This window comes from Apteryx rowi, unplaced genomic scaffold (genome assembly GCF_003343035.1).
Source record: "Apteryx rowi isolate R43461 unplaced genomic scaffold, aptRow1 scaffold_527, whole genome shotgun sequence".
Lineage (NCBI taxonomy): Eukaryota > Metazoa > Chordata > Aves > Apterygiformes > Apterygidae > Apteryx > Apteryx rowi.
In genome coordinates this window covers 407,596-434,234 of record NW_020450791.1, presented here as the reverse complement: position 1 = coordinate 434,234, position 26,639 = coordinate 407,596, and the positions used below count along the sequence as shown (strand labels likewise).

At 40.4% G+C, this 26,639-nt stretch overlaps 2 protein-coding genes across 10 annotated transcripts in view; one reads left to right on the top strand and one right to left on the bottom strand.

The window, feature by feature from the left end:
* The window catches only part of KIAA0556 (KIAA0556 ortholog), an 83,005-nt gene extending 56,684 nt beyond the window's left edge, over nt 1-26,321 (bottom strand). For 3 of the 7 annotated variants that reach the window (XR_003255888.1, XM_026080579.1, XM_026080583.1), the window contains exons 1-9: nt 25,784-26,321; nt 25,237-25,313; nt 21,010-21,179; nt 16,309-16,391; nt 13,241-13,372; nt 11,723-11,845; nt 8,488-8,749; nt 3,671-3,820; nt 1,265-1,428 (exon numbers count right to left, since the gene is read on the bottom strand). Coding sequence is in view for 6 of the 7 variants with exons in the window: in XM_026080579.1 (XP_025936364.1) it covers nt 1,265-1,428; nt 3,671-3,820; nt 8,488-8,749; nt 11,723-11,845; nt 13,241-13,372; nt 16,309-16,391; nt 21,010-21,179; nt 25,237-25,298 (1,146 nt within the window). In the remaining variant the exon portion in view is untranslated. Of the gene's footprint in view, nt 1-1,264; nt 1,429-3,670; nt 3,821-4,330; nt 4,399-7,745; nt 7,840-8,487; nt 8,750-11,722; nt 11,846-13,240; nt 13,373-15,556; nt 15,706-16,308; nt 16,392-21,009; nt 21,180-25,236; nt 25,314-25,783 lie in introns of those variants that run through there. The other 4 variants (XM_026080580.1, XM_026080581.1, XM_026080582.1 and 1 more) reach the window with 4 other exon arrangements.
* A 64-nt stretch (nt 26,322-26,385) lies between these two features.
* GTF3C1 (general transcription factor IIIC subunit 1) overlaps nt 26,386-26,639 on the top strand; it is a 57,119-nt gene continuing 56,865 nt past the window's right edge. For 2 of the 3 annotated variants that reach the window (XM_026080587.1, XM_026080586.1), the window contains exon 1: nt 26,386-26,618. In XM_026080587.1, coding sequence (XP_025936372.1) covers nt 26,398-26,618 — 221 coding nt within the window. In that variant the 5' untranslated portion in view covers nt 26,386-26,397. The remainder of the gene's footprint in view (nt 26,619-26,639) is intronic. The other variant, XM_026080585.1, reaches the window with a different exon arrangement.

Here is a 26,639-nt window from a genome sequence, read left to right as displayed (position 1 = left end):
CATCTCCAGCATCAGCGTAACAAAAGTCTCTTTTAAATACTACTTAATTACTTTTCATTTAAGCACAACAATATTAGTCACAATGTTAGCAGGAAATGTTGAGTTACTTGAGAACATTGCGTGGAAATTGYTCTCTCTCAATCATGAAACTATGGATATCTCAAAAGTAAAAGGAACAGATGAAAAAGTCGACCCAAAAGATGGTGACAACAGCCTATGCAAAGTATTACCTACAGTAAATAAACTTTTTACGCTTCGTTCCTAACCAAAACTCACTAGAAACTTAGTATCACCTCAGAGACAAAAGTAGATACATACTCATAAAGCATTATCTCACAGCCTCAGGGAACATCGTCTTAGGTTAAAAAAGTCAGTCATTTTGGAGACTCTCAGAATTCAAATGAGAAACTCCAACAATGTCCTATAAAAATGAGGCTCACAAACATCAAATTGGAAACAGACTTTGAATCCATGAACACTACCCAAAACAGAGAATCCAAAGCAGATTAGACCAAAGAAGCTTCATAAGCTTCAAATTATGCTCAAATTCCTTTATGTCCTTTCTTTCTGTTAAAATAACTGAACTATTGGTTACGCGCATGAAGTTTAGCCAGGATTGTCAGTACAAACCTCCTGATTATTTGACTTAACAGGTAAGAATGGTCTGCTCTAAATCCGAAGGGAATGAAGAGGTTTTTGCTGATTCTGTTGTTTGCTGGAGAAATTCCTAATTGCTTTTAAACATGGGTACTGGAGATAAGAGATGTACACGCAGAGTTAGATGCAGACAACCTACACTAGCTCCCCCTCACTAAAAGCCAGAAGTGTACATGACAGCTCTGCTCCAGAAGCAGAACATGTATTAACAGGGAACCATGCCCATGTTAATGAGTTCAGTAGGAAAGTAGAATTTATTGGCATGGGAATCACACATCATCTTAAGAAGCTTCCAGAATAAAAAAAGCTAAAAGCACAGATAAGACTGGGTTTGCAGCTGTGCACTTGACTGCACAGACCTATCATGTGACTGGTCTGTCAGTTGTTCACTGATCCCTGAAATCAAGAGAGCTGAGGGATGATATCTTGAGGAAGCAGGTTAAAAAAAAAAAAAAACCCTATGGAAGAATAATTCAAATTCAGAGTTAAGAGACATCACCGTTCATTCTTACATAGTCCTAATATACAAAAAGACTGTAATTCATGTTTAAGGAAAAAGCCTTTTTTGCTACATGAACAAATGCCCCTTCTCTGTATTTTGCCATACCTTTTCATGGCCTGCGGAAACTGACTGCCTTTGCAAGTCTTTCTGCAATATTTCGTTTTCAATTTGCATAGCTTTAATAACAGCAGAAACGGAGAGCTCGGGATCCTTCTCGCACTCGTTCTTCCGAGTGGCTGACAGTGGTCTTTCTGGTCGACTTAATGGTCCTGCCACCAAAAGAAGCAAGGAATATCCGTTAGTCCCACTGTACGAGCACAGCATGTTACAACAGCGTACATTTGAAACGTACAGTTCAGCTACTAAAAGAGGGCTTAGCTAGTAGCCTGTAAACAGCCCAAGCAAGACTGAATTGCTTCAATTTGTTTTTACATTAGAATTCCAAGTCACATCTACCCTAGACAACAGCTGAAACAGCATCATAAGAAAAGGAAAACTAGCAACTGAGAAACATGGGATTTTTATACTTTAAAATGCTTATGTATTTGTTTTGTTCAGGTATTTAATGGAAATGCCTTGTAAAAAAATTCGTTGAAAAGAAGTATATACACAGTTTCAGCACACCAGACTTTCACTTAAATTATGGATATTCAGCTACTTTGGAGAAATCCCAAGAATAGCAAAACCAGGGGAGTCAGAAGTTGTTATGCATAAGGCAAAATAGATGAACTTTGTCACCTAAGCAGCCATCAAAATGTCCATATACATCCCAGTCTTCCCACACACATCCCAGAGAAATAGAAACATCACAGGCTGGAAACATAGTTAAAAAAAATAATAAAATTGAACAATAGAGGATCTAAGACTTAATTAAAAGAGAAGTGCAGTTGTATTCAAGGACTTCAAAGTCAAGTGAATAAAAGAGACTCATTGTACAGACATTAAACTCAAGAGCAGTGAGATCAAGTAAGCAAGACAGTAAACTGCTGGTGGATACAAATAACAGGAAATCAGTTAAAACTGAATTGAGATTTGGGTGCATTCACCCTCAGCCTGATGTCATCTTCAACCATAAACAGACACTTCCAACAAGCATTAGTCATCTTTGCAAATCCAGGGACAGGACAAAGTCCCTTTTAATTTTTCTGTACTACACTACCCCCTGTGAAAGAAAATTAATTTAAGGATTTAAAATGATAGTTGGACAGAAACAGGTCTAACAAGCACTGTTACAACCTGAAAAAAAAGCTATGTCCATCTTTGGAAAGTGGTCAAAGCAAACACCTGCTCAGACAGTGGTGAGAGCCAGCCCCAGGAGCTAGAAAGTGATTTTTTTCTGAAGGCAAAGAGAATTAGCTTCTTTTCCTTAGTTTGGTTGAAGTTTTCTTTCAATTAACAAGCTGTTATTTTGATCCTTCAAAAACAATAACATCTTGCTTTCTTGGGACACATCTGGGTTTTATTTTCTTGAAAACCATTTGTAAGTCCTCAGGGTTACCATACTCCATGGTTATCTCAGCCCTATCGTAACTGAAGTTCATCATACCTGTTCAATTAAAGGCTATGCTAAATTAAAAACTGCAATCCTGATTCCAGCCCCTAAATTTGAAGGGTTTTTTTGTTTTTAAACCCAGGTAAAGCCCACACCTTAGCAGCAAGTTTCTAGAATAAGCAGCAGTGCCTTCAAAATGGTGTTCTCCAGCTCAGAAAAAAAACTAACATTTTTCAGTATGATACCAGATACTGGCATATCTACCCAGCACTGGAGATCAATCTGCAGCGTTCAAGGTGTAATTTAAGCATAGTCCCAGCCTGACGCTCAGCCAACCTTAGCAGGGCCACAGGCAAATACAGCAAGCAGATCACCTTTCCAACCGAAGCAAAAAGATGTCCATGCCGAGCCAGCCTAGAGCACAGGCAAGTTTGTGGGAAACAGCTGAGCCCAAAGAATCGGACAGTCCAGCAGAGTCACAGCATAGTATCTTCTAGATGTGGATGATGCTAAATTTTGACTGCATGTAACCACTACTTCTGTATATATAAAAGATGACACTAGCACCATTCGCTGCTCTGACCAAGTTTGCTTCGCAGTGTCTGTCTTTGTACTCATCTGTCATCCATCTCCTTAGAGTAGAAACAGAGCTAGTTTTTATGTGCTGTGGGAAAACTGTATTCCTTTCTTGCTATAAATGTTTTGTGTTCAAATCTTCCACCTACACGCCAATTGTTAATTTTGAGAAGAGAGACCTCTGTTAGTACCAAAGAGAATAGGTCTTTAATAGGGAAGCAGAAAACAGAGCAAGCGTAAGACTGAAAGGGAGAAGAAAAAGTCTTATGCTGTGGGTGCAAACGGAGAAGGAAGGTTAAGAGGTAGGAAGATTAAAACATACAGGCTCTGGACTTTTGCACTGTGCTACTGACTCAGAACTCCTGAGGTGGTACAGGAGGAAAAAAAAAAAAAAAAAAGCATGAAAACTCTCCTTATTGACATTATATATTTTTATTTCTTACTCAAGCAATTTTTTTCCTGTCCTTCCTGCTGCAAGGCCTCAGCAGAGAGTGGCCGAGTGATTTCATTTTTTACCGTGATCGGTCTGACGGGTATGTACATTTCAGCATTATCTTTTCTTTTTGCAGAGAAAACTCGTACTGGTTTCACATCTGCAAGGATAATAAAGGAACAGAAATAATCAAATACAGAGATATTTAGGAGCAGTCAACCAGGGAAAACATATTGGACCTTAAAAACTAAAGTTTTCCCCCTTTAATTATACAGGCATAGTTAAAATGACAACCTCCACCTTCCTTTCCTTTTATTGACACTTTTATTAATGTAAAAGTACACATGCATGGCTTGCACTGACTCAGTGAAACAAAATATATCATTATAAAATACATTACACCAATACATCTCTGTCTGCAGGAGATATTTACCTGCATTACTGTCAATAAACGTAGAAACAGAACAAGGAGCCCCGAGTCACTTGTTAACAAGTTAGGCCAAAATAAATTCTTAAAGCATAGACTAAAATTTAATCTCACTTAAAAGTGTCAAAGGATAGAGGGTTGCCTAGCAGAGTTTGTAATAGAGTACTCTTATTTGAGAACATTAAGGCCTCCATTGCTTGCAATCACAACTTTGAAACTTCTCTCTGGAGAAAAATCACTTACTGTCTAAAGATCTTGGCCCAAACTGCTGAAGCGCTAGCAGCGGACAAGGCACTGGGAACATCTGGGAGCTGCCAGAATAGACATGGGGCACTGAATGAGAGCTGGCCACGTGAGGTTCCCCTAACATCCTCCTCTTCACCGTTGTCTGGTTCTATAGCTCTTATCCTGTTACTTGAATAGAAGCCCTCTAGCACGGAAGGGGACATGGAAAGGCTGAGCCAAACTTCGCTCAGATCACCTTAGACTGAGCATCTAGTCCAAGCAGCCTGATACCCTTCTCAGGACAGTGACAGAAGAGGAAGAAAAATCAAACTTCTCCAACATCTCCCAGAACTAAGGATCTCCTCCCATTCTATGCCAACAGATTGCAGCTGCTAGTTTATACATACCAAAGTGAAGATTTGTCCCTCTCTCCCCCCCAAGGGCATAAAACACACCCTGGGGCAGGCTCAGGACTCACAGGACCCACTGCTACTAAAGACTCACTGGCAAGGCAACAGGATGTGGCTGCAGCAGAGCTGTGAATCAAGTCATGCTGAAAAAGCTCCCTCTGCTCTCCCCTTCTGCTGTCCTCAGCTGAGGTTGGGCATGCTCACTGCTGCTCCATCCCTTGTTCCTACCTCTGCTCCTGCGACCCCTCCCCATTCACACCCCACATCTCCATGGTAATGAGAACACTCCTCCACTCAATTCATTCAGAGACCATTTCCTCTTGAGTTATTAACTATGATGGATTTAAAAAAAAAAAAAAGTACCTAAAAGGAGATGGGGAGGGAATTCTGAGAAGTACTCAATGTAGGGCAAGTCTCAGATCCGTCCTCTGATTGAGCTCTCTACCTTTAATGAGCTAAACACCTTTGAGATCCAGTGACTGATTCAGGGCTTGGACATTGATGTCTCCAAAGGAGAACGCAGGACCTAACTAAAGTCTGGCTCATATAGCCAGATAGATAAGCTTTCTCAAATTATATCCTTAAACAGGGATGAATAGTACATGCCACGATAACAGGCAATCAGCATCCAGGATGTGAAATGGAGGAAGCTGAGACTGGGATGGTTCAGCTTCCTGGATTACTAATAAATAAATAGAAGTAATCTAAAAACAAATATTAAGAACACCACTGCTGAAAAATTTCGTAGACTGCCTGAGAAGATCCTGGTTCAAGAGTATCTAGGTCTGATGACACAAGCAGGTTAAACAGGTTACTTTACAAAAAAAAAACCAAACCCTTAAGATACTGCTGAAAGGACATTAGTCTCCCAAATCAGTAGATCGGAACAACAGATTTGCTGAAGAGTACGAAAACCTCAGGAGAGTACAGAGCAACAAGCACGAACAGTGAATTCCCTAGCCTATCTTCAGAAAAAAGGAAAACAAAGGGGTTGACACAAGGGGAAAACAAAGTGGTCAGTGAGTGATACTCAATATACTTCTCTTTGCATCTCCCCACACAGGCCAGAGCCAGCAGAGAGACTCTACTAGAGAATGATCAAGACTGCACGAAAAAATTTTTAACAGCTATAATGGATAGCAAGGGCAAGACCTAACAAGGTCAGATCAAARGATCAGCCCAAAAATCCTGTGTCTGACAGTGGTCAGAAGAGGATGCACAGAAGGCATACAGGAACAGAGCAACACTTCCAGTCACAAACACTGCCCAGCAGTGCTTTAGGGACTTCTTCAGCAGAAGGATGCATGTAAACCACTGTTTACTAAACAACAGCACCCCTGTCTTCCATGAAGTCATGTAAAGCCTTTCTGAATGCATTTAAAATTTAGCTTTCATATCATCCTCTAGCAATGGGAACAACTTAATTATACATTACATAGGAAAGTACTACCTTTGGTTTGCTTTAGACCTACTGCTTGAAAACATCATTGGTGTCCTTAGTTCTTGCATTACAAGTGAAAGTGATTAAAAGTCTAGCACCACATGCTATTTTGTGGAGCTCTATCTAATCCCCTCTGTACTTTTACTTTCAAACATCTCTTTTCACACTAAAAAAGTCCTTGCCTATTTTGTCACTCTTCRCCAGATTGGAAGTGTAGCCTATGCTGTTCTCCATTAGGAAGGAAAAAACAGACTAAGATATTTTTGGAGGCATCATACTTCAATACCTTAGAGATACACTCATCTGAAACTTGAGTCTTGTTTTGAGACTGTACAAGCACCTGATGTTTGGCTGTCACAACAGAATAGATTTTAAAAGGCCAGCAGTTTTTGTAACCCCATCTTGATACAACACATCTGGAAAACCTAGAAGCTTGTTTTGAAGTGGATCCAGACAATCCAAAAGAGTTTCAGAAGGAAAGACAATCTGAGAAAAGGATAACAAATGAAGAGAGTTTGAAAAGAAATATAGGTGGGAATGGAGGAGCTGAAATGTCAGCAGAAGTTTTAGCTAGCATTGCTAGAGAGTGCTATTTTTTCTGTTGCAGTAGAAAACCATTTGTGCTAAGAAAAAAGACTCTAAGAGAAACAACAGAAACTAATGAGGTTGCTATAGAAGAGATGACAAAAAAAGACTTTTAGTGGAAAACCATGATTTTGAATCACTGCAAGAGGCAGCTGAGGAGAACTGAGGTACATATAGTGTGTGCTCACTCTTATATAGTCCTACAAGTAGTACACAAGGAGACAAAGTAGGAGCTTGACATACAGGTTCTACTAAAGCAAAAATTCTCTTATCCACAAGGACACACTCATTTCATTGTATGTGCTAACACTTGAAAAAGAGCTGAAGTTCTCCTAAAAATATCCACAATTAATTCATGGAAGTGCCATGTCTTGTGTTGTACAAGGTAGCCTGTTCAGACTGAATGATACAGCCATTTCTTCTGGCTAATGTGACTGTACGAGAACTGGAGATAAAGCCTGGGTGCCAGAAAGGTAGTCCACTCTAACGTGCTTCTGCCTTCTGCATTCAGAGGCAGCATTCACAGAATCACAGAACGGTTGAGGTTGGAAGGGACCTCTGGAGATCGTCTAAGTCCAAGTCCCCTGCTCAAGCAGGGTCACCTAGAGCACGTTGTACAGGATTGCGTCCAAGCAGGTTTTGAATATCTCCAGAGAAGGAGATTCCACAGCCTCTCTGGGCAAAAGTGTTTATTTATCAAAACACTAAAGTATCTTCCTGTGTGTTACTTTCAATACTATATAATATTGATACCAGTTTCAACCCCCCTGAAGGGCCCTGGGAACGCAGGTTTCAGGTCCAACACAGAAAGAAGCACGAAACTGGTGTTACTGTAACCTTGACACAAAGGCTAGTCTTCCTAGCCCTAACTGAAAAGCTGAACTAGCCGTCAGCACTGAGAAGCCACACATCCCTACAGCCTCAATGGTCTTTCCTTCAGCAAACAGCATAGCAAAACCCAGGGTGCAGCCCTCGCAAGGCAAAAGAGCCTCCCTACCAGATCAGGCCAAGTAGTCATCTATGCCAAGATTTCATCTCTGAAAGCAACCAGCAGTGGATGCACAGGGAGGAATATGGCATGTATGGTGCAATTCTTCACCAGGTATAATCTGATTCTGGCAGTCTGTAGTTAAGGAACATCTGAACTGAAGTAGAAATTTAACCCATAATGTAAAATGAACCTGCTCCCTATTAATTTGTTTAATCTGTTAGTGAGCCCATTGACCTCCATTAACCTCCTCCAGAATATTCCACAGCAGTGATTTTCACATTTATTTACACATTACTTAAAAACAAATTATATGATGTCTACCCATATATGTACACACTTAAAGTGGTACCTGTGATTATAATTATATACAGGCCTGACACAGGCCCTGAGACTATGAGAGACAGGTGGATCCTGATAATATATTAACTTATAAATATATTTCAAAAAGAATTATTTCAGTAAGGATACACAACAAAAGAACCCACACACACATCCAAAAGCCTAGTCTGAGACATAACATGGACTCTGCTGGTTCTCTACACTATCTGGGAAGGAATGGAGGCAACTAGGGGTATGCATCCCTCAGAAAGAAGCAAGAGTATTACCCCTGTGTGAGATCTTTCCAGCACCAGATTGTGGACATTGCTTTTAAAGGAACTGCTACAGGTCTGTACCATAATTCAAAACAGCATTCTCAAAAAATTATTACAATACTGTAGAAGAAACTGCCTAATACACAGAGACTTACTACTTTGATCCTGCTTGAACTCCAACACAATAAGTGCACCAGAATCAAGGCCAGAGCATCTCCCTGCCTCCTGATGTTCAAAAGCTTCTTTCTGCAACGATTTACTGCTACGCAATTGAAGATCTCCAAAGCTTGCAATTGTTTCCTCAGTAGGAGATGGTTCTGAAAACACGTCCTCTTCAACAGAGTCGCAATCATCACTAAAAGAGTTCTCATTCACCCTTTTCTCTTCTATACTCAGTTGCAAGCTTCTTCGCAGATCCTGGTACAATTCAAACAGATTTGTCATGAAAGCTCAAACATGTCTTTTAAAATACAACAACACAGCTGCCTCTTCCTCCCCCAGGAGGAACAGGTATCTTCTCAAACTCAGAGCCATGATCCAGCTAAAAATATTTGTATTCCTATGCCATGTCTTCACCCTTCTGGTGAGGAGCTGTAAAGGAAAGTCATCCTACATCTCCTTTGTTCCTTCTCAGAGTGCTTGCAGGAAAAAAAAAATGGAGGTCAAGAAATTTGTATGCGCAAAACCAATTTCTGGAATAAGTTACAAACAGGAGGTAAGTAATGGAGAGAGTGAGGATATATATATATCTTCCACCTTYACACAGTCATCAAGCCAAAGAATTTGGTACTCTATCTGAAGACTAACTGCAATCCAGATTTTCCAAACACCTTCCTCAGACAATAAAGCTAATGTAACAGCAGCTTTTTAACAAGTAATTGAATAGATGATCATACTTCTGTCTTGCACACACCTGTAGTTGAAAAGGCAGTAGAACAGATTGTGGTCTAATGAACTACCAGTTTCCATAAAGTTTTTTAATTTGATGCATTGTAACAGGTTTTTATGCAAAAGTTGATCTATTTTGAAATTTTGAAAAAACTGCCCTGCCTCTCTAAGCATATGCCACAAACAACATAAATGATGCCGGAGAGCCTTTTGGTTTTATGAACATAAAACAAAAAGACCATATACATGTTAAATGCATTTTATTTTTTCTAACTTTTACTGGTATTAGGGTAAGCAAACTCTATGAGTAAGATGAAAGCTTGAAACTATCTTAGGTACAAACAAACTGTGATAGTGTATGTTCAGTTCACAATGAGAGCTTCAAACTGCTCTCCTGGTACAGATTACACTGATTCAGGAAGCCTCATTGACAGAAACATATTACAAAGGGTAGGCAAACTTAGGTTCAAAAGAAGGTCTATAAGCCACCTGAGTCTTTGTATTGAGCATGTCTTCCCATCAAGCAAGACTAGTATTGCTGGGTATTTGACACAGAATTGGACTTTCTCTTGCCTTGTCTTGCTTTAGTTTGAAACCTGATGACATCTGTGCTGTAACACGACATTCAAGAAAACACCTCAGAGCTTCAGGAAAACTGAAAGTATTTATCTGGGATACAAAGAAAAGTTTTGGTGGCTTAAAATTATTAGCTTACTGCTTACACATAATTATAAAAGTCAGTGTAAACAAGTTACTGTTTTGTAGAGAAAAAAAATAAGCTCAAAAGCAACATAGGAAAGGTAGAAAGAAGAAGCAAGAATAGACAGAGTCTGATTTTTTTACACCCTAGATGAAAATACAAAGACATGTAGCAAATATACACTCCAACAATGCACTAAAATTGTATACACCTGTGTAATTGGAAGAGACAGGTGTAAAGACACTGAGAAAACCCTTAAGTCATGTTTACCAAGAGATTCGAAAGCTTTCATAATATGACTTGTTTACTCAAATCTTCTGTTATAGGAGATTTGAAGCCAAAATTCRTAATATTAATTCTCATATCTTAAACACTGTGTCACATTATCTCCTGCTGTGAACATAGTCAGCCTGGTAATAGCTGTACTGAAAACAGGGGAGGACACAAAAGAGCCAAATCATCACAGGTCTGCTTGGTTGCTGATTTAAGCAACAGTTGATTTAGTAGCTAATACAAGTGTCTTTTAGATGTACCACTTCAAAAACATTCCTTCAGGCTCACAGAACCCTGACAGGTGAAAATTGTTTCAAGATTTAAAGTGTAAATCACTCTCAGACAGCTGGGTGGATGTTCCAAAATAATGAAGTAAAAATTATATAAAGATACATGCAAACAAAGACATTGCAAGTCACAGGATTCAAGGACAGGATAGGCTGTAGGAGAAATTAGCCAAATCCATAGTTAGCTATGCTTATAAAAACTTCATTTTCTCAAAAACCTTTCCTCAAAGGAACAATATTCACAGTGTAATACATTCACTCATATCCCTAGAGCTTTATATCAAAATCAGGGACAAAACTGACAAAACAAAGTCACAAGCTGTGCTCAGCCTTTCGATCCAAAAGTATCTATGACTCCTTGCAGCATGCAGGGGACTACACTGTCGATACTAGTTTTATGCAGAAGATGCTCAGACAGACAACAACAACATAAAACACCTGCTTAAGAGCATACACAAACACACGCAGCTTTTAGTATGGCTGCCTAATACATTATAATCCCATTTTTAGTTGTTTTTTTGAGGCAGTCATACTTCGGCACTTTGGTCTGAGATTTTTCAGACATCCTGTCTATTTCAAACTGATATTTTGAGGGAGCATAAAGAAAAGTACAGCAAACTAAATCAAGCGATTAAAATTGGTAGCAAAGCTAATACTGACAATTTTTGGTCTTGGTGGTTTAGAGCAGAAGCTTGAAATTCAGCAGAGAAATAACCCTGAAATCCAAAAGATATCTTTTGTTGTCACATTGAAAAGCATTTAAGTCCCTTCAAATTTCAAGCACTGGAAAGAAAAGAAAAAAAAAAAAGAAAAGAAAAAAAATACATATATATATATAGTATTTCCTTCTGCCTAAAGCTATGTTTGACTCCATGCAATTTAAATGATGTAGCTTGGTTTACTTTGACAAAACCATCTGTTGTCTCCAGCAAATGAAGCTTGCTGATCTCCCCACTTCTGGGAGTAGAGCTAGGGAGCAAGCAGAGATGACAGGAGTCATCTCTGTGATCAGGGAATGAGAACAAGAGAAGGGTTTCAGATTAGTTTTCATTGGGAAGCCTTGAAAAGCAAAGGACAGGATTTGCCTGAAACGGCGCACAGCATCTGGAACCTTCATAAGCCTGAAAAATGAATGTTTTGTTTGAAATCACCATGCCAAGCTTCTACAAAGTTTGATCATCAAATTATGCAGTGGAAAGAAAAAATATATATATATATACACACACACACACAGTCCCATACCTTTATGTCCTCAATACTTAATACTATTTTTTCCTTTTTACCATCACTGCAAAGTTGTGTAACGGAGTTCAGGGTGRAGTCTTTAAAGTTATTGGATGGACTGCAACTGGAAGACATGAAGTTCTGGAACAAAAAGATTAAGAGGTTTACTGTAATTTTAATTGAAGATGATTTCCCAAGATCACCAACTGTAGAACTGAAAGGGAAAACAAAACAATACGGAAATTACTTTTACAGCTTCTAAAATACTATGTGGGCATTACTTCCAAGAGAAAAAAGACATCTCAGGAAGTGATTAGAGAAAATTCCAGTTAAATGTGAAACACAACAAAACCCAAATTAAAAGAAAGCCAAGTTTCAGATTATTTTCAGGTCATATATTCTACAAGCAATTGATTTTATGTAAAGACCACATTGTACAAGTAATTCGAAACCCTTTAATCCCCGGTAGTGCCTTAAGAGCCTTCATATCCCCATTTTCTTCTCTAACAAAGCAAGTACATATATGCATGTACATACACTACAATGTATGTGGGGTAGTGACTATTCCAAACCCAACAGTATCTGTTATTCACCATACATAAGGGCCAGCTAGAGCTAGAACCATTTCATTGATAATAAAGAACACTCCATGATACTATGTTATTAGGTCCTGGAAGTTTGTGTTTTCTATGGAAATAAAACTTGTATAGTCACACTGGCTGTCCCTTTGTAAACCCATCCCTTCCTCATAACCTGCAAAACTGTTTCAGCTATATCTGACAAAGTGTAAAGTTTGCAAAATTAAGGACACAAATAGCTAAAAATCATGTGCATGTATCCCTTGGATTAAGGCTGATGATGAACCTCTGAGGTTTTATTAGCTTTACAGAAGCGCAAACTAGGAAAATATGCTTGGCAAGTTTGCCTGACATAAGTGGCAGTTTGTTTGTTTTTTTTAAGGACAGGACATTTGTGAAGTATGCTAGAACCAACTGCAAWTAGCAACCAAATGGAAGGCTAAACTGTCAAACAGTATGGTCATATCAATACAATAACAACCTTTGATGGAAAGCAACTTTTTTCCTTATAGTATTTAAAGCTTTACGCTGACTTCTGTTAGGTAAAACCATGACATGCAGCAATTTCAGCCTACCTATTCAAAAAAATAACCTAAGAATAGTAACAAGTGTTACTTAAGCTTTCTCTAACCTGAGAGTCGAGTGATGTCCATGTGAATCTAAACGAACTGAAAGACTCTCCTTTAAAGAGATACCTTGGTTCTGTCTGAGAAAATATTCTACTGCTATGAACTAAAACTTAAGATGTTTTAGTGTTGCTGACTGAGATTAGATTTTTTTAAACATTTACTTTCTTTTCATTTTGCTCCTCCTTTATGACATCTCATCAGTGCCATTCCTCTAGTGAGAGTGCTATTACATACGGGGTTTGCATGCACTAGCCAAGACTGATAACTGGGCCCATTCAACACTTCCATTGCCATTACTATGAACTACAGAAGGCAAGAGCGAGTTGTACCTGGGAGTAACAGAGAGGATCATCATTTGTCTCCATGTTCACGCTTTCATAAGGTTCAAAATCCTCAGAGTATTCAGGAGGAGGTTTAATGCAGAGTTTAGATCCAGTTTCTGTTTTAATCTCCACAGCTTTCTGTAAAAAGAAACATTTAAAGAAATTAGGCTTTGTTCTGTTAACAGTACACAAAAGATAATCTGTTTTACAGAACAATGTCCGTGCACTATAAAGGAACCAGAAAACCTACTTAAAGTAATTGCAATTTTTGGAAGATGTGTTACTCATGTGTAATGTATTGGGGGCACAGGGAAATGTTGTGCCACAAATATTCAAACTCAAAGACTGATTTGCCCTTGAGACTGTCGTAGACATGGCTATGAAGGTGGTTCAAATTACTGTTTTACTTCATAACTAGGATGCAGGCAAAGCATATGCACCACCAGTTCCTGAAGCATGGCTAATGAGGGAAAACCCATGAAGATCTGAGAAATCTCACCTTTCTGTGCCACACTATTTCAGCTTTCCAAAAGAGAAACAGAAAGCAGGAAGTCCATATGCACCTCCCAGGGAGCAAACTTATCTGTAAGTAACCCTTTGGCCACTTTTGAGTTCTTGTGGAAAGGTATGCATTCCATTCTAGGCAACCCCTCTACAGGGATCGCTTACAGGAAAGTCTCAGAACTGAAGGGGAATGTGGTTTTATGAAGGGTGACTTATGATCTGGAAACGTCCACAATGACATCAAACTTAGTTATAGGCTGTTCACACATTCCTCTATCATTCTGTAACTGCCAGGAACAGAGATGTCCCAGAGAGGAGATGCTAAGGCAACTTGGTAGTAGAACGCGTTCTGCCAATAACTCTACCTTCTGGCCTTGTAGCACAGCCTGAAATTAAGTTAGATAGTTTCAAACAAACTGCTGGGTCCTTCGGCTATCCAAAAAAAGCCATTGGGAAATTCCTGGGAAAGTTTTGTTTGTTACAGGGACAACAATCAAGTCAAATGGATGTAAGAACAGGGCTCTCCTCATTTGAAGCATATACAGTAGTACCTTTCATTTCAAGACAGGGGAAAAAACAGAACAGAACAAAACAAGACACCAATAAGTCTGGTTAGGTCGTTGCTGGTCAAGACGAATCCCATGGCAAACTCAAGCAGCGGTTTGAGGGTGAGTTTACAGGGTGACCATGTCTGGGTAAAGGCTGTCACGGGGGCACCACTATCAAGTTCTGGATCTCTTCTACCCTTGTTAGAACACCAGGAAGAGCCTGCTCATAGGTAACTAGAATAGCAAGCTACTGGCTCAGATAGTGCACCTAGGAAGGCAGTGAACACTAAGTTCAGGTCCCAGCAAGAGGCAAAACCTCTAACTGAAAAGCCATCAGTACTGCTGGATAGAAACAGAAGGACTTTCCATAGGATGAATATTAAATTACAGCTGGACATACCTCACTTGGACATTAAGGTTTACCATTAATCCATATAGTTAAAGTTAGCTGTTTCTGTGTTATCTCCAGTGGCAATCCAGGATACTTAGAATAGAAGCCCCACAGGAGCAGTAACATGTTGCAGAATACCACACTGACAGCCTAGTCTATTTAGGCAGGTAAATTTAGGTAGTTGAATTTCTCTAGCTGTGGATGAAAAAAACCTTCTGACAGGGAACTAGTAAGCTCAGTCTGCTATCAAGAACCATTCTGAATCTATTCTGTGAAATGGAGGGTTTGAAGATCCAGAGGGAGGAAAACATCCAGAAACAGCAAAGCATTCTATAGCACTCTGAGAAGAACATAGATCTTACACCATGCTGAATACTTCTTGCACCCGTAGGAGAACTAGCAAATACTGCATGAAAGCTACATTTAGAAAACAAAAAACCCACAAACCACAGACAAACAAACAAGAAAAATGCAACCTGCTGTGTAGCACCACCTGCAGCTTACTCAGTGGTTGCACATTTCCTTAGCTAAATAATTCTAGCTGTACATCAAGCTACTGTAACTCCACTTTACTCCCATACAATCGGATTCAAGACTTAAGATATCACCCTAAGCTAGTTTCAAGTAGTACAGGTACCSACAGCTGGCCAGCTTTCCAGTGCAGTCAGAGGAGGCACGTTCTTCTTTGTTTGACTCTTGTGATTAGAATGACACAGCTTATGACTAGCAAACAAGGTCTGACAGGCCAGTACATAAGCAGAAATCTACCGAGAGAAATGACAGCCTGGAAAATGAACCCAAATAAGTAGTAATGGTTATAAATAAAGGAACACAGCCGAAAAACTTGAATTTGTAGTATTTGCTGAAAGAAAAGAAAACCTGCATGAGATGAACCCTTGATCTTCAGTCATCTGAGCACAGACTCGCCATCCAGCCAAGACAATTGCTAATCAAGTAGGTTAAYTGTTTGGGTGACAGGTGTCCCAGTTGTTCAAAATACACGCTTGTTCTGTTAAATGAATCATCTTCCTTGACTTGTCAGATCAGATCCTTCCTTAAGCCAAAAGACAAGATGACAGATTTCTCCACTGATCCAAGAACTATGAAGCTAACGGCCTCAAATTTCTTATAGACAGGGAATTTTTACTTGTATGTGTTTACCTCTGTTCTGATCTATAATAATTTCTCACCAATTAAAACTCAAGCTATGCAAATCACACCTATGTGTCCCTTTAACAGTATTGCAGGGCAGAAAACTGCAGTGACAAGCAGGGATGGATCTCCAAGATGAGGTTTTCCATCCTTGAGCTGGAGAGGTTAAGCGTGCCAGCAGAGATGTCAAGCAGCAGCTATTCTGCTGGAGAACAGTGAGCCAATCAATCACCTCAAGGCTACAGAAGTTTCTGTAATGGATGCCACTGAATCTGGACCTTTTCAAGGAAATTTTCTGCCTCTTTGGGCTTTAAAGTACGCAAAAAATTGGTTAGGATATTTATTCTTGTTGCCACTCAGTACCTAAGACCAGATCAACATGAGGCCTCCATGAGAAATCAGCCCAAGGCATATGAACTGYCTGTTATTTACCAGTTGTAACCATTTCCCCACAAAATTATTTCTAACCTAAGCCTTACCTGAAGCCATCCTTTGCGCTTTGTTTTGCTTGGTGCAGTCTGTATGCTCCATTCTCGCAACTCCCTCTCTTCTAGCTGGGTTGCTGGTCCAGAATTTCAAGAAAAGAATTAGAAGACAGAAAACAGAAATAGAATATTTGACAAGATACACCCTACTTCGAGTGGGTGTTTGTATATTTATACACACACACATATGTGTGTGTGTATATATATATACACACACACACATACATAATTTCTTTTTAAATGATCCTCAGTTCCCCAGCTGAGGAGAGAAATGTCCATCATTCATATCTGAATAGCATTAACAACTGAAAAGACTCTCTGCTTCAGTCACCAGCTAGTACCGTGTTAGCAGCAAGAGTTCTGAAACTCTTTGGGAATAGTCACCACCATGTATGTTCAGGAAAATCAACTGCTTAAAGCTACGTTTGCATGAACAACATGGGAAGCCCCACATTCACTGATATGAAAATACAGAAAGATGTACACACCTATTCTAGAACATCATTCTAATTCCCAGCTGGGTAGAATTTAAGCTGTCTTAGAAAACTCTTAGAGCCCAGAATCCATACTACCGAAGGCAGACTGATAGAGCGAGCCCAAGACCATCCTAATGAACAACAGATGTTGTAGGTTTACAGAGGATTTTTGCATACTTACTCTTGAATTAGGAAAACATATTAGGGAATCAGCAGATCAAACAGAATGTATTAGATATTTAACATACTGCGCAGAGAAGTGTTCTTCATGAAAAAGTCATGAACGAAGGACAAACAGTCATTTTCCTCCTTTTCTAAGTCAAGGAACAGTTGGTGGCAGAACTTCTGTGAAAATTCTCTGCGTATTGTTAAGCAGAACAGATGGTCCTTGTGCTGGGAATGGTCCCAACTTACAGTGGAGCAATGGATTTCTCAGACAACACTTTGAGACACAGATAAGTATCCTGCAGGTCACAGGGCATGTAYTTTTTTTTTTTTTTTTCCTCTCTCCTATAGAGCGAAGACATCAGCAAAACTCTCAGTACCATCCTAAATAAAGGTATCATTTCCCATGTCCAAGACAGTTTTACAGCTTCAATTTCTTTTCAGTGGAGAAAAATACCTGATGCAAAACCTTTTTTTCTTTAAGCCATAATTTAATGGTCACATTAAGCCAGCAGAAATTGGCACTACCAATAAAGGGAGCAGTCTTCCTACCAAGGTCATAGAATCACGGAAAGATTTAACCTGGAAGGGACCTCTGGAGGTCACATAGTCCAACATCCCATTCAAAGCAGGGCTTAGTTCAAAATTAGATCAGGTTGCTCATTTGAGCTCCCAGTGCCATATTTTCTTTGTTGTTGTTGTGGACAAGCATACTTGCACCTGTGCAGTGAACAGTTCAGAGAATTGATACAGGCAAGTTTTAACTGAGGAAAAAATAAAAAGAAAGATTACTTTTAATCACAATCAGCTGTCCAATCTGGTTCACCATGTGAATGCACAAAYGCTGGTACAAGGACTTGGGAGAGAGCAGGCAGAGGGTAGGACCACTTCTTATGGCAACAGTGCTGGCTTAACGCCAATTTAGAATGATCATGAAGCTACAGAGCAGATGAACAACAGCTTGTTCTATTGCTTCAGCACAAAGTATCTTCTTCTTGCCCGAAGAAGTCTATAATGGGACAAAGAAAAGAGGGGAAAGGGAATGGACTGCGCCAGGGAAGAAAACGTCTGGTGTCTTGCTTGATAAAACAGCCTCCTCCAACTACAGCTCCTACTGCTCCATAGGCTACTCCAAATTAACTCCAAAATATTTTGCAGTCATCATCATTGGTGTTGAATGCGATGAGGCTCTTCTGGCACTGAGGGTGAACTGTCCTGAGATTACAGTGCTGTCAAAACATGGTCTGATTCAGTTGGTGCTTTGGGGCAGAACTGGAAATGTCTTTAAGTTTCGCTTCCTAAGCAACTCCTCTCTTTAAACAACTGCCCAGAAGACCACTCGTGGATGGTGTGAATATAAATAGAAGGGGGCAGGGTAGGACTCAAAAACTGTTGAGTATTTGGTTCTCAGAATTACTTGAATATTTTGTTATGGATTCATGTCACTCTGAGCCAATAAGGACAGTAGTTCAAACTCCAAGCAAAGTAGATACAACTGAGCTAACTGCCTGTGCTGTAAACTTTACTTCAGAACAACATCTTTGTCGTAGGATGGAAGGGCTATGAATACCAACCATCTCCTGTTTTGCTGCACAAACTAGGTCAACTGGTGCTATTCCCTTCCAGTCTGTAGAAGGTTTGAGCTGACAGTGTCCATTTCATTAGTGAAGAACTAAGTTATCAAAATATTTGTCATAATCAAGGAGACCCCATGCTACCCTTAAGCCACACCTTTGCAACCACACAAAYATTCACTAGGAGTGCATAGTTGTTTGTGAAATTATGTCTGGGTTAGGCACCCAAAGAAATCACTGTATACCCAGAGACCAGTATCGCCACCTTACGCATTATAAGCCCATCATTCAATTTAATTTATTAGGCCTAAGCATACTTTAACTATCGTGGATTATTCCAAGAAGTTTGTCCGTCACTTCAGTATATCCCTCATGAATTACTCCAACAACAGATCTGATAGGCAACACAGACAAAATAGCATGGACAAAGATATTTATGACAATACATTCAGGAACCACAAAGAAGAATCTGTGTCCATCCTGCTTTATAAAGTATGACACATTCCTAATTTTTCAGAGAAGACTAATCCTATAGATGGATGCTTTAGAAGTAATAAAATGATGCAATAACTCTCATAGGAGATAGGTAGGGAAGAAAATTCAGTGCTGCAACTCAGCCAGAAATCATTTCTGTAAGTAGAAGCATGTTCTATCATTGAGAGATGCCTAGAAATGAAGTGGACTACAAAACCGCTAAGGTACTACACCTAGGCAAGACATTTGTACAAATCACCAATGACTCCCACTCTAGGCTCTAGCAATAAAATAAAATGAAAGAAACAAAACAACAGAATGACGATTTGGCTGATATCCTTCACTGCAGCTATACATGTTTAAAATAACACTATCAGCTAGCTAAGATGCACCAAAACACTGAGTTCCTCTCCAGTGGAAATAATGCTACCGTCTAACTCAACGGAAGTAGAGATGGGATCACAGACTCCCACTGAAGTCATTAAAGGAACAGTAGCGCAGGTCTCAAACAGAAACTAGGTATTCTACCTGAATTGAATCAAGTAGCAACAAGCGACCATAAAAATCTGGTCAAGCTTAGAGCTGGCAGCTGCACAGCAGAACTTGGAGAGGAAGGTACTCTGGATAAGAGTTCTATTACAACTCCTGCCACAATACTCGTCCAAACTGTTTGGATCACAAAAGACAAAAACGTTGTTTTACACTCTCTTTAGCTACCTGAAGGTCTAGCATCCCCGTATGACAGAGGCACACAATTTCCTTCTTTTTCAATATTCAAGAACACCATCTTTTCTGCATCATTACACAAAAAAGATGATTGCTGTGTAGTGACAGCTGCAAGTATGTGGAAGACTGGAGAGAAACTAACCTCCCCCCCCAAAAAAAAAAGACGTGAAGAAAGTAAGACAAATTCAGAGTGCCCAATATAACATGTCTAAGCCTAAACATGCTTAAACTTGAAAACAAATAGCATGAGTCTAATGTAGCAGCGGGGGTAGTGGGAGAGATATGGAAGTTGCAGTCATGGTCGCAACATTGGCTGAAAGAAGTTAGTATTGTTAAAATTAACTTCCAATATTGTTGAGATTAATATACTTCCAATCATATTAAACACTCATTTATAAGAATTTTAACTCTTTGTCTTCATTTTTAAGTGAAGGTACTGTTCCTACATAGATGGTGTCTGCTAAGAGGTTATAGCAAGCGTGCAGCAAGGTTGGTAAACTGCTTTACGCAGAGATTTAACGAAATAAACTTTTTGATAAGCTAAATGATTAAAATGTCTTTAACGTCATATTGTATAACTTCACATAAGCAAAAGTATTCCTGATATTACACTGTTCTCTATTGTGAGACACAAACTTAAACTAGAAATAAGATACACATTTTAAAGAAAACCAGCTAATCACCAGAACAATATACAAGAGAAAAAGGTAGATTTTCCCTACTTCAAATATTTAAATAAAGATTACATGTCTTTTTAAAAGGACTATTATAGTTTAAACAAAACTTATGAGCCTAATGAAGCCGTTATTGAATATAAATTGGATATAATTTAGTTACAGTCTATGCTGTACAGGAGACCAGACTACATAACACTGTAGTCCTCCAGATCTTAAAAACCTATCAACAGTGTTATGGTCCAGACAAAGCTATACAATTATTTTATACTGGCAACACGTAAAGATTTCTGATCTTCTAGTTTCAGGTATAATGGTTTAACAAATGGAAGAGTGGAGAATTTAAACTTTGGAATTAGTTAGGGATCAACCGAGCAATAAGCAGCATGTCGCAGAGACTACTTGTCACACACAAGCAGCTTAAGTCCTTTGACGAATGGGTCCCATGGAGTCTTATTCCACCAGCCTCAGGTGCTGCTGTCTCACTATCACAGCCTGACTCACTAGGCCTAACCAGCAGCCTCACCAACCAGATTACAGCTCTGCGGAGAAATAGTTTAAAACAGCTCTAGACTACAACCACTGTAAAACTCTCATGAAACTCACCATTTGTCCTGGCAGTCCTCGCTTCAGTTCTAAGGTAGCCTTGTGAGTTGAATTTTTTGGGATAATTTCTCAGCTCTGAATTAGCTCCATTCATATACAGACAAAATCCTTGTTCTAACTGCTCCAGTTTGATTTGTATAGGGTCTTTTCTCTTTAATTGTCTCAGTATCCTAGCACAGAAAGGATAACAACTCATCCATATGCATTCTTTATACAGGTGGTCATATCAGCAATTATTACACAAGCACAGTGTCAAAAAGCAGAAAAATATGTTCATAGTTTGAATAAAGAGGTTCAGAATATAGCTTCCAGGACCTGTTCTTCCAGGACCTGTTCCTCATTTTAGAGCTTTTTTAACGTGTCACACAATGTCAGTATTTAAATTTGACCAAGCCTTTCCCGTCTATAAAGACTGTTTCTGTGCTGCTTCTAATTTCACATTACTTTTTCCCACTTGAAATTTAGTACACAAATGTTCTGCCTGGGAACTGCTGAGAGTTTTGTTTAAAATAAATAATAATAATAAAAAAAGCTTAAAAATGGTTGAGCTTCTCTCAAGAATAAAGTGTAAAATAAAAATATTGCTATTTGTGTTTTGAAACTTACGGGGAAAAACTCCCAATCAATAGTAGTGTTAGAAATAATAGAAAAGTCTGGTAAAAAATAAAATGAACAAGGATTTTTTTTTGAACAGCGCAGAAGAGATCAACCAATATTAAGCTATTGTGATAGAAACCCATAAAAACCCTGAACATAACACAAGTTACAGATATTTTTAACTGTGCACAAACTGACACTGCTACTGAGCAGTTTTCAGTTTTTCCAACAACTTTTTGGCACTGGAAAGGCACTATATTTCAAACTACCAATTCTTAAAATAATTCAATTCTTAATTCTGTGTTATAAAGTAGACACTGCAATGAGGAAGTCAGCAATACCTAAGATTTAGTGAATGCTCTAAAACTGGCTTGTTCCAGGGGCTGTGGCTGGATTTTTTTCTTGTTTTTATTTTTGGTGAAATAGATAAGTAACTACAAGACTGTAACATACAACTCCAGCTTAAAAGAAAAGAGGTAAAAAGGTCAGAAAAATCTGCAGAAGACACATGGGATTGGAATTTCATCTCTAAACTTTCTGATTAACACTACTCTAGCAGAGGAGGAAGCAACAGAATTGTACAATTCATCAACTTTAGCTCAGAGGAAGGACAGGCAGTTTCCACAAAAGATTCTTACTACCCTTTCGGATAAATCCACAGTCATTATCATAACATCTTATGTGGGCCAGGAACATGTTTTCTTCTGTTACCATTCATTATAAGCTGTAATTATTTTCCTTCTGTGAACTGCTTTGCTATTGTCAGTCACTGAACATTACAAGGCCAGATCTGCCCATGAAGATGTTTAGCTAGAGGAATCAGCTGAGAGAACAGGCTTTTTCAGGTTCTCTCTCAGAAAAAACAAGGCTGAAGTTCCTGCAACAACAGTCTTTACCCAAGGCCTAACACACTGTCCTAACCAGGAAAATATTAATTGAATTCTCCTAACTCATATTAGTAGTCCTTGGCCATTTATCATTCTTATACAAAATCATCTCGCAACTCAAACATTTGCAAATGCTAAAAAATAAAAACTAGCTTCCTGATAGGGAACAGCCACTTCTCCTCCTGTATCACATTGTTACAGGGAATGAGGTTTCACTGGTTAACATTAGCAGAGCCTGAACTTTTATCTATTACAAATTCCATCCCTAGCCCCAGTGGACCAGATTATCAGGGTTAACATTGATTCAATCTCAACATGTAATCTCAATATTATAGTTCAACCCCACACCCCTGACAACCAGACTATATTAGCTCTGTTAACACTGTAACAGTCTTAACACATACTTACTACAAACATCACACTGTGTTCCTGAAAAACACATAACCAAGAGGGTCACCACAGTTCTAACACACACACATATATATATATAATATTTATATATATATAAAAATTTTTTTTAATCACAAACTTCATCTTTGCTTCCGTGAATTAGATTATCAGGGTTATCATCCTCATAAACTGACTGCTTATTACAAAGTTCAAGCGTTGTCCTTACAAAACACAAACCCAGTAGTGTAGCAGTCTGAATATTTACAAATTCCACATTCTGTCCCTCCATGAAGGTACCTCATTTGCAGGATCGATAGGGTCGGTCCACTGCTTAACAGATCCTTCCATCAGCTATCTGAAAACCCTTCTCTGCCGCACTGACCAGTGCTCACAAGTGGCCCAGGCCCCAAGCTCCCCGGAGCTCTGCTCTCCTAGGACAAAAGCTGCATCCTGCTTGCTCGGGGACTCCAAGAGTTCCGCGTTTCTTTAATTTCCCTCTGAGAAAAGGGCCACCGAGTGCTCACACTCTGTGGAGCAGCGCTCACCATCTTTGCAGGTCTGCTTAGTTAGTGTAACTGGTGCTGCATGGAGGGAGTTTCTGGTTCACAAGAGTCCTCAGTTTTCCCACTCCAGGTGTTGGGATCCCACTTGGAGCAGTCACTTTAAGCTCACCCACTACTTCCGCAGCCTCCGGGCCGACTTGGTGCACAGGCTTCAATTTGGATAGTTAAGCACTACCAGCTGCTCGCTTTTGACCAGAGCCTCCCTTTCGTGCCGTGCACTCCTTAACATCCCTGCTAGCAGCCCATTACTCCAACAAAGCCCACCGGCTCGGCTCTCCAGCTCTGTTAAGCTGCCTGGTCTCTCTGGAGCATTACTGGGAGCACATGGTGAGCCCCGGCACAGCAGCACCCGCTCCCGGGCTGCGACAGCCGCCGCAGCCCCCAGGCTGCTGCTCTCGGATCCTGCACATGAAGGCAGCCAAACCTCCAGGCCACCAGGGCAGGAGCTCAAAGCAGGCACTGTCCCCTCTCTTCCCCATCACCTTCCCACTCCACAAGAGCTCCCTCGGGCCCCCCCCGGCTCTCCGCTTCCCACCTTGTTCGCACCTGCCCCTCTCCCCCATACATAACGGGTGCACCACTTGCACTGCAACACCACACCACAAACTCCCAAATTGCCAATACCAGAATCATCAAGGCTTCTTCTGGAGTCTCAAATACATTCCAATTACTCCAGTTCCAGACCATGCCAGGTCCAGCTGCATTTTTCACCAGTTACTGTCACAGGCAAACCAGTCCTGACTGTTTGTTTTTTTTTTTTTACTCAATTTAAATTTACTGCCAATTAACACCAGCTTCCAATCACTGATTTGAGTACTGGGAAACACAGTCAAACACTTAAGTAAACACCTTTCCTCCTTCTTTTCCAGGCTCAGCTTCAGCCCAATACCTACTCTCCCCATTCCAAGTCTCAGCTTCCCTTGTTTTCACCACAGGTGACATTCAGTCTGTCCTAATTTCTTCAGAGAGGTGACAGGCAGCCCAAGAGGTTGGGGTCACATGGGTAATGATTTCTGCCTGCACCTTCTCGCTTCTTGGTTCTCCCCCACCACTCTTCTGAAAGTTCACAAAAATTGTCTGCTCTTTTAATACAACCGTGGCTGTTGTAGTATTTGGGGGCTTTTGACCAAAATCATTAAGTTTGTTGCAGGATTTGACAGAAAATGTTATGGCTTGTGGTACAGGAGGGAATGCAGAGAGGAAGTTCTGTAGACCTTTCTGAAATAATCTATGAGACCTTACCTAAGATACAAAGGTTCCCGTTTCCTCAAGCAGGAAAGTTGATACAAACATATACAGAAGTCAGTAAAAGTTGACTCAAAGATTTGAGCAACCTAGATGTTGTTATCTCCAATCTTAGTAGAACTTGGCTTTAGAAATTTTACAGCTTTTGGATGCAATTTTCTGTATTTTTGAAAGCATGAAAACCTTGCCTCATAACAATATTCTCATGCACTGTGAGGTGCCAGTTATTTCTGACCCCAAAACCTCATGCTCTATAAACAAAAGCCTTCTGAGTAAGTAATGGGAGTAAGTAATTTTGTGTAATTTTTTTAAGGTACACTGAAGAAATACTGTGGTCTTTAAAAATAAAAACTTTGTTTTGTACTTTAGCAAATACAAGAAAGTTAAAAAAAAAAAATCACCTGAATGTTTTAAGACAAATCAAACTAGACCTTGCATCACAACCAAGTTTTAAACTAATAATTCACAACAGCTGATATTAGACACTATATTGCATAGTATACAACAGATATTATACACTCACTGATAGCAGTTCTGTATCTTACCGGTTTCTCTGCTGGAGGAATATTAAATACTCATCATGTTTTTCATCAAAATCAGTCACCATGTCCTTAATATAAAGCTGAAATAAGAGAATATAACTGGTACACTTAAGTACAAAAACAATTTACTAAAGAATATTAGTGTGTTTCCACCCAAATAAGGAAGAATGCTATAAAACTGATAAGAGCAACTCCTTCAACAAAGTGTAAAACAGCGTAATGAACAGTTTTCTTGAAGAATTGAGGAAGCGTTACTTATTTTTCAGAACCCTTCACAATGCAATAATAATCTCAAAATGATAGAAGAGGAAGGCATATGCTATGAGGAACTTATAATCCAAGAACTAACAAGAAATTTAGTTCTGGGGCACAACTTGAAAGGGTCAGTTAGGTGCTAAAGCATTAACATACTTCTGGAGAACACAATTTCAAATTACAGGCTGTGTCTAAAGCCCAACTACAGGATGATTTTCCTGAACTACTACTGCCCGCGTGGTCAGTCAAATGTAGAGCTCACATACGACCAAAGCATTTAGTTAAAAGAGTTTACCTTGCTTGCCTTTCAGGAAACGTGTGCTCTTCCCAGCAATTCCCACCACGTATTCTCGAGCTGTTGCTGAAAGTTGCGGTTAACTAGGTCCCATCTTATAAACTGTGGAGTTTAAACTTGTCCCAAAACATTTCATTTAGTTCCGTAGCAAAAAACAAACAAACAAAACACCCTTCTACTACCAGTTGCACAGCATCTCTACGAAAATATCCCCCCCTCTCTTTTTCTTCTTCTTCTTGTTCCCCCACCGAGCTAGCGCAGCGGCGGGGCCGAATCCCCGCACGGCCGCGGGCTCGGACTCGAGTCCCGCCGCTCCCTCGGCAGTTACCGGACTCTGGAGAAACTCCCGCAGGAGCCCTCGCCGCGGGCCCCGCCGGGCGGAGGCCCCCACAGCGGCTCGGCGGGGGACCGCGGCGAGAGGAGAGGAGGGGAGAGGAGGGGAGAGGAAAACAGGCCAGGCCAGGCCAGGCTAGGCCGGGCCGCGCCACCGAAACCCCCCGCCCGGCCCGGGCCCCTCGGTCGCTGCCGCCCTGTTTGTGCGTTTCCTTGGTTACTGTCGCAGGTGAAGCGTCACTTCCGGCGCGCCCGGCCCCTGCCCGGAAGCGGCGGCCGGGATGGAGCCTCTGTGGGCGCTGCTGGACGAGGTGGCCCTGGAGGGCCTGGACGGCATCACGCCGGGCGCGCTGTGGCACCGCCTGGGCGCCCGCGCGCCGCCCTTCCCGCTGCCCCTGGAGGCCGCCACGCGGCAGCTCCTGTGGGCCGCGCTCAGCGCCCAGCCCGCCGTCAGCTTCTACCTGCTGCCGCGGGCGCGCCCGCCGCTCCGCCTGCACGACCGGTGAGGGCCGCGTCCGCGTCC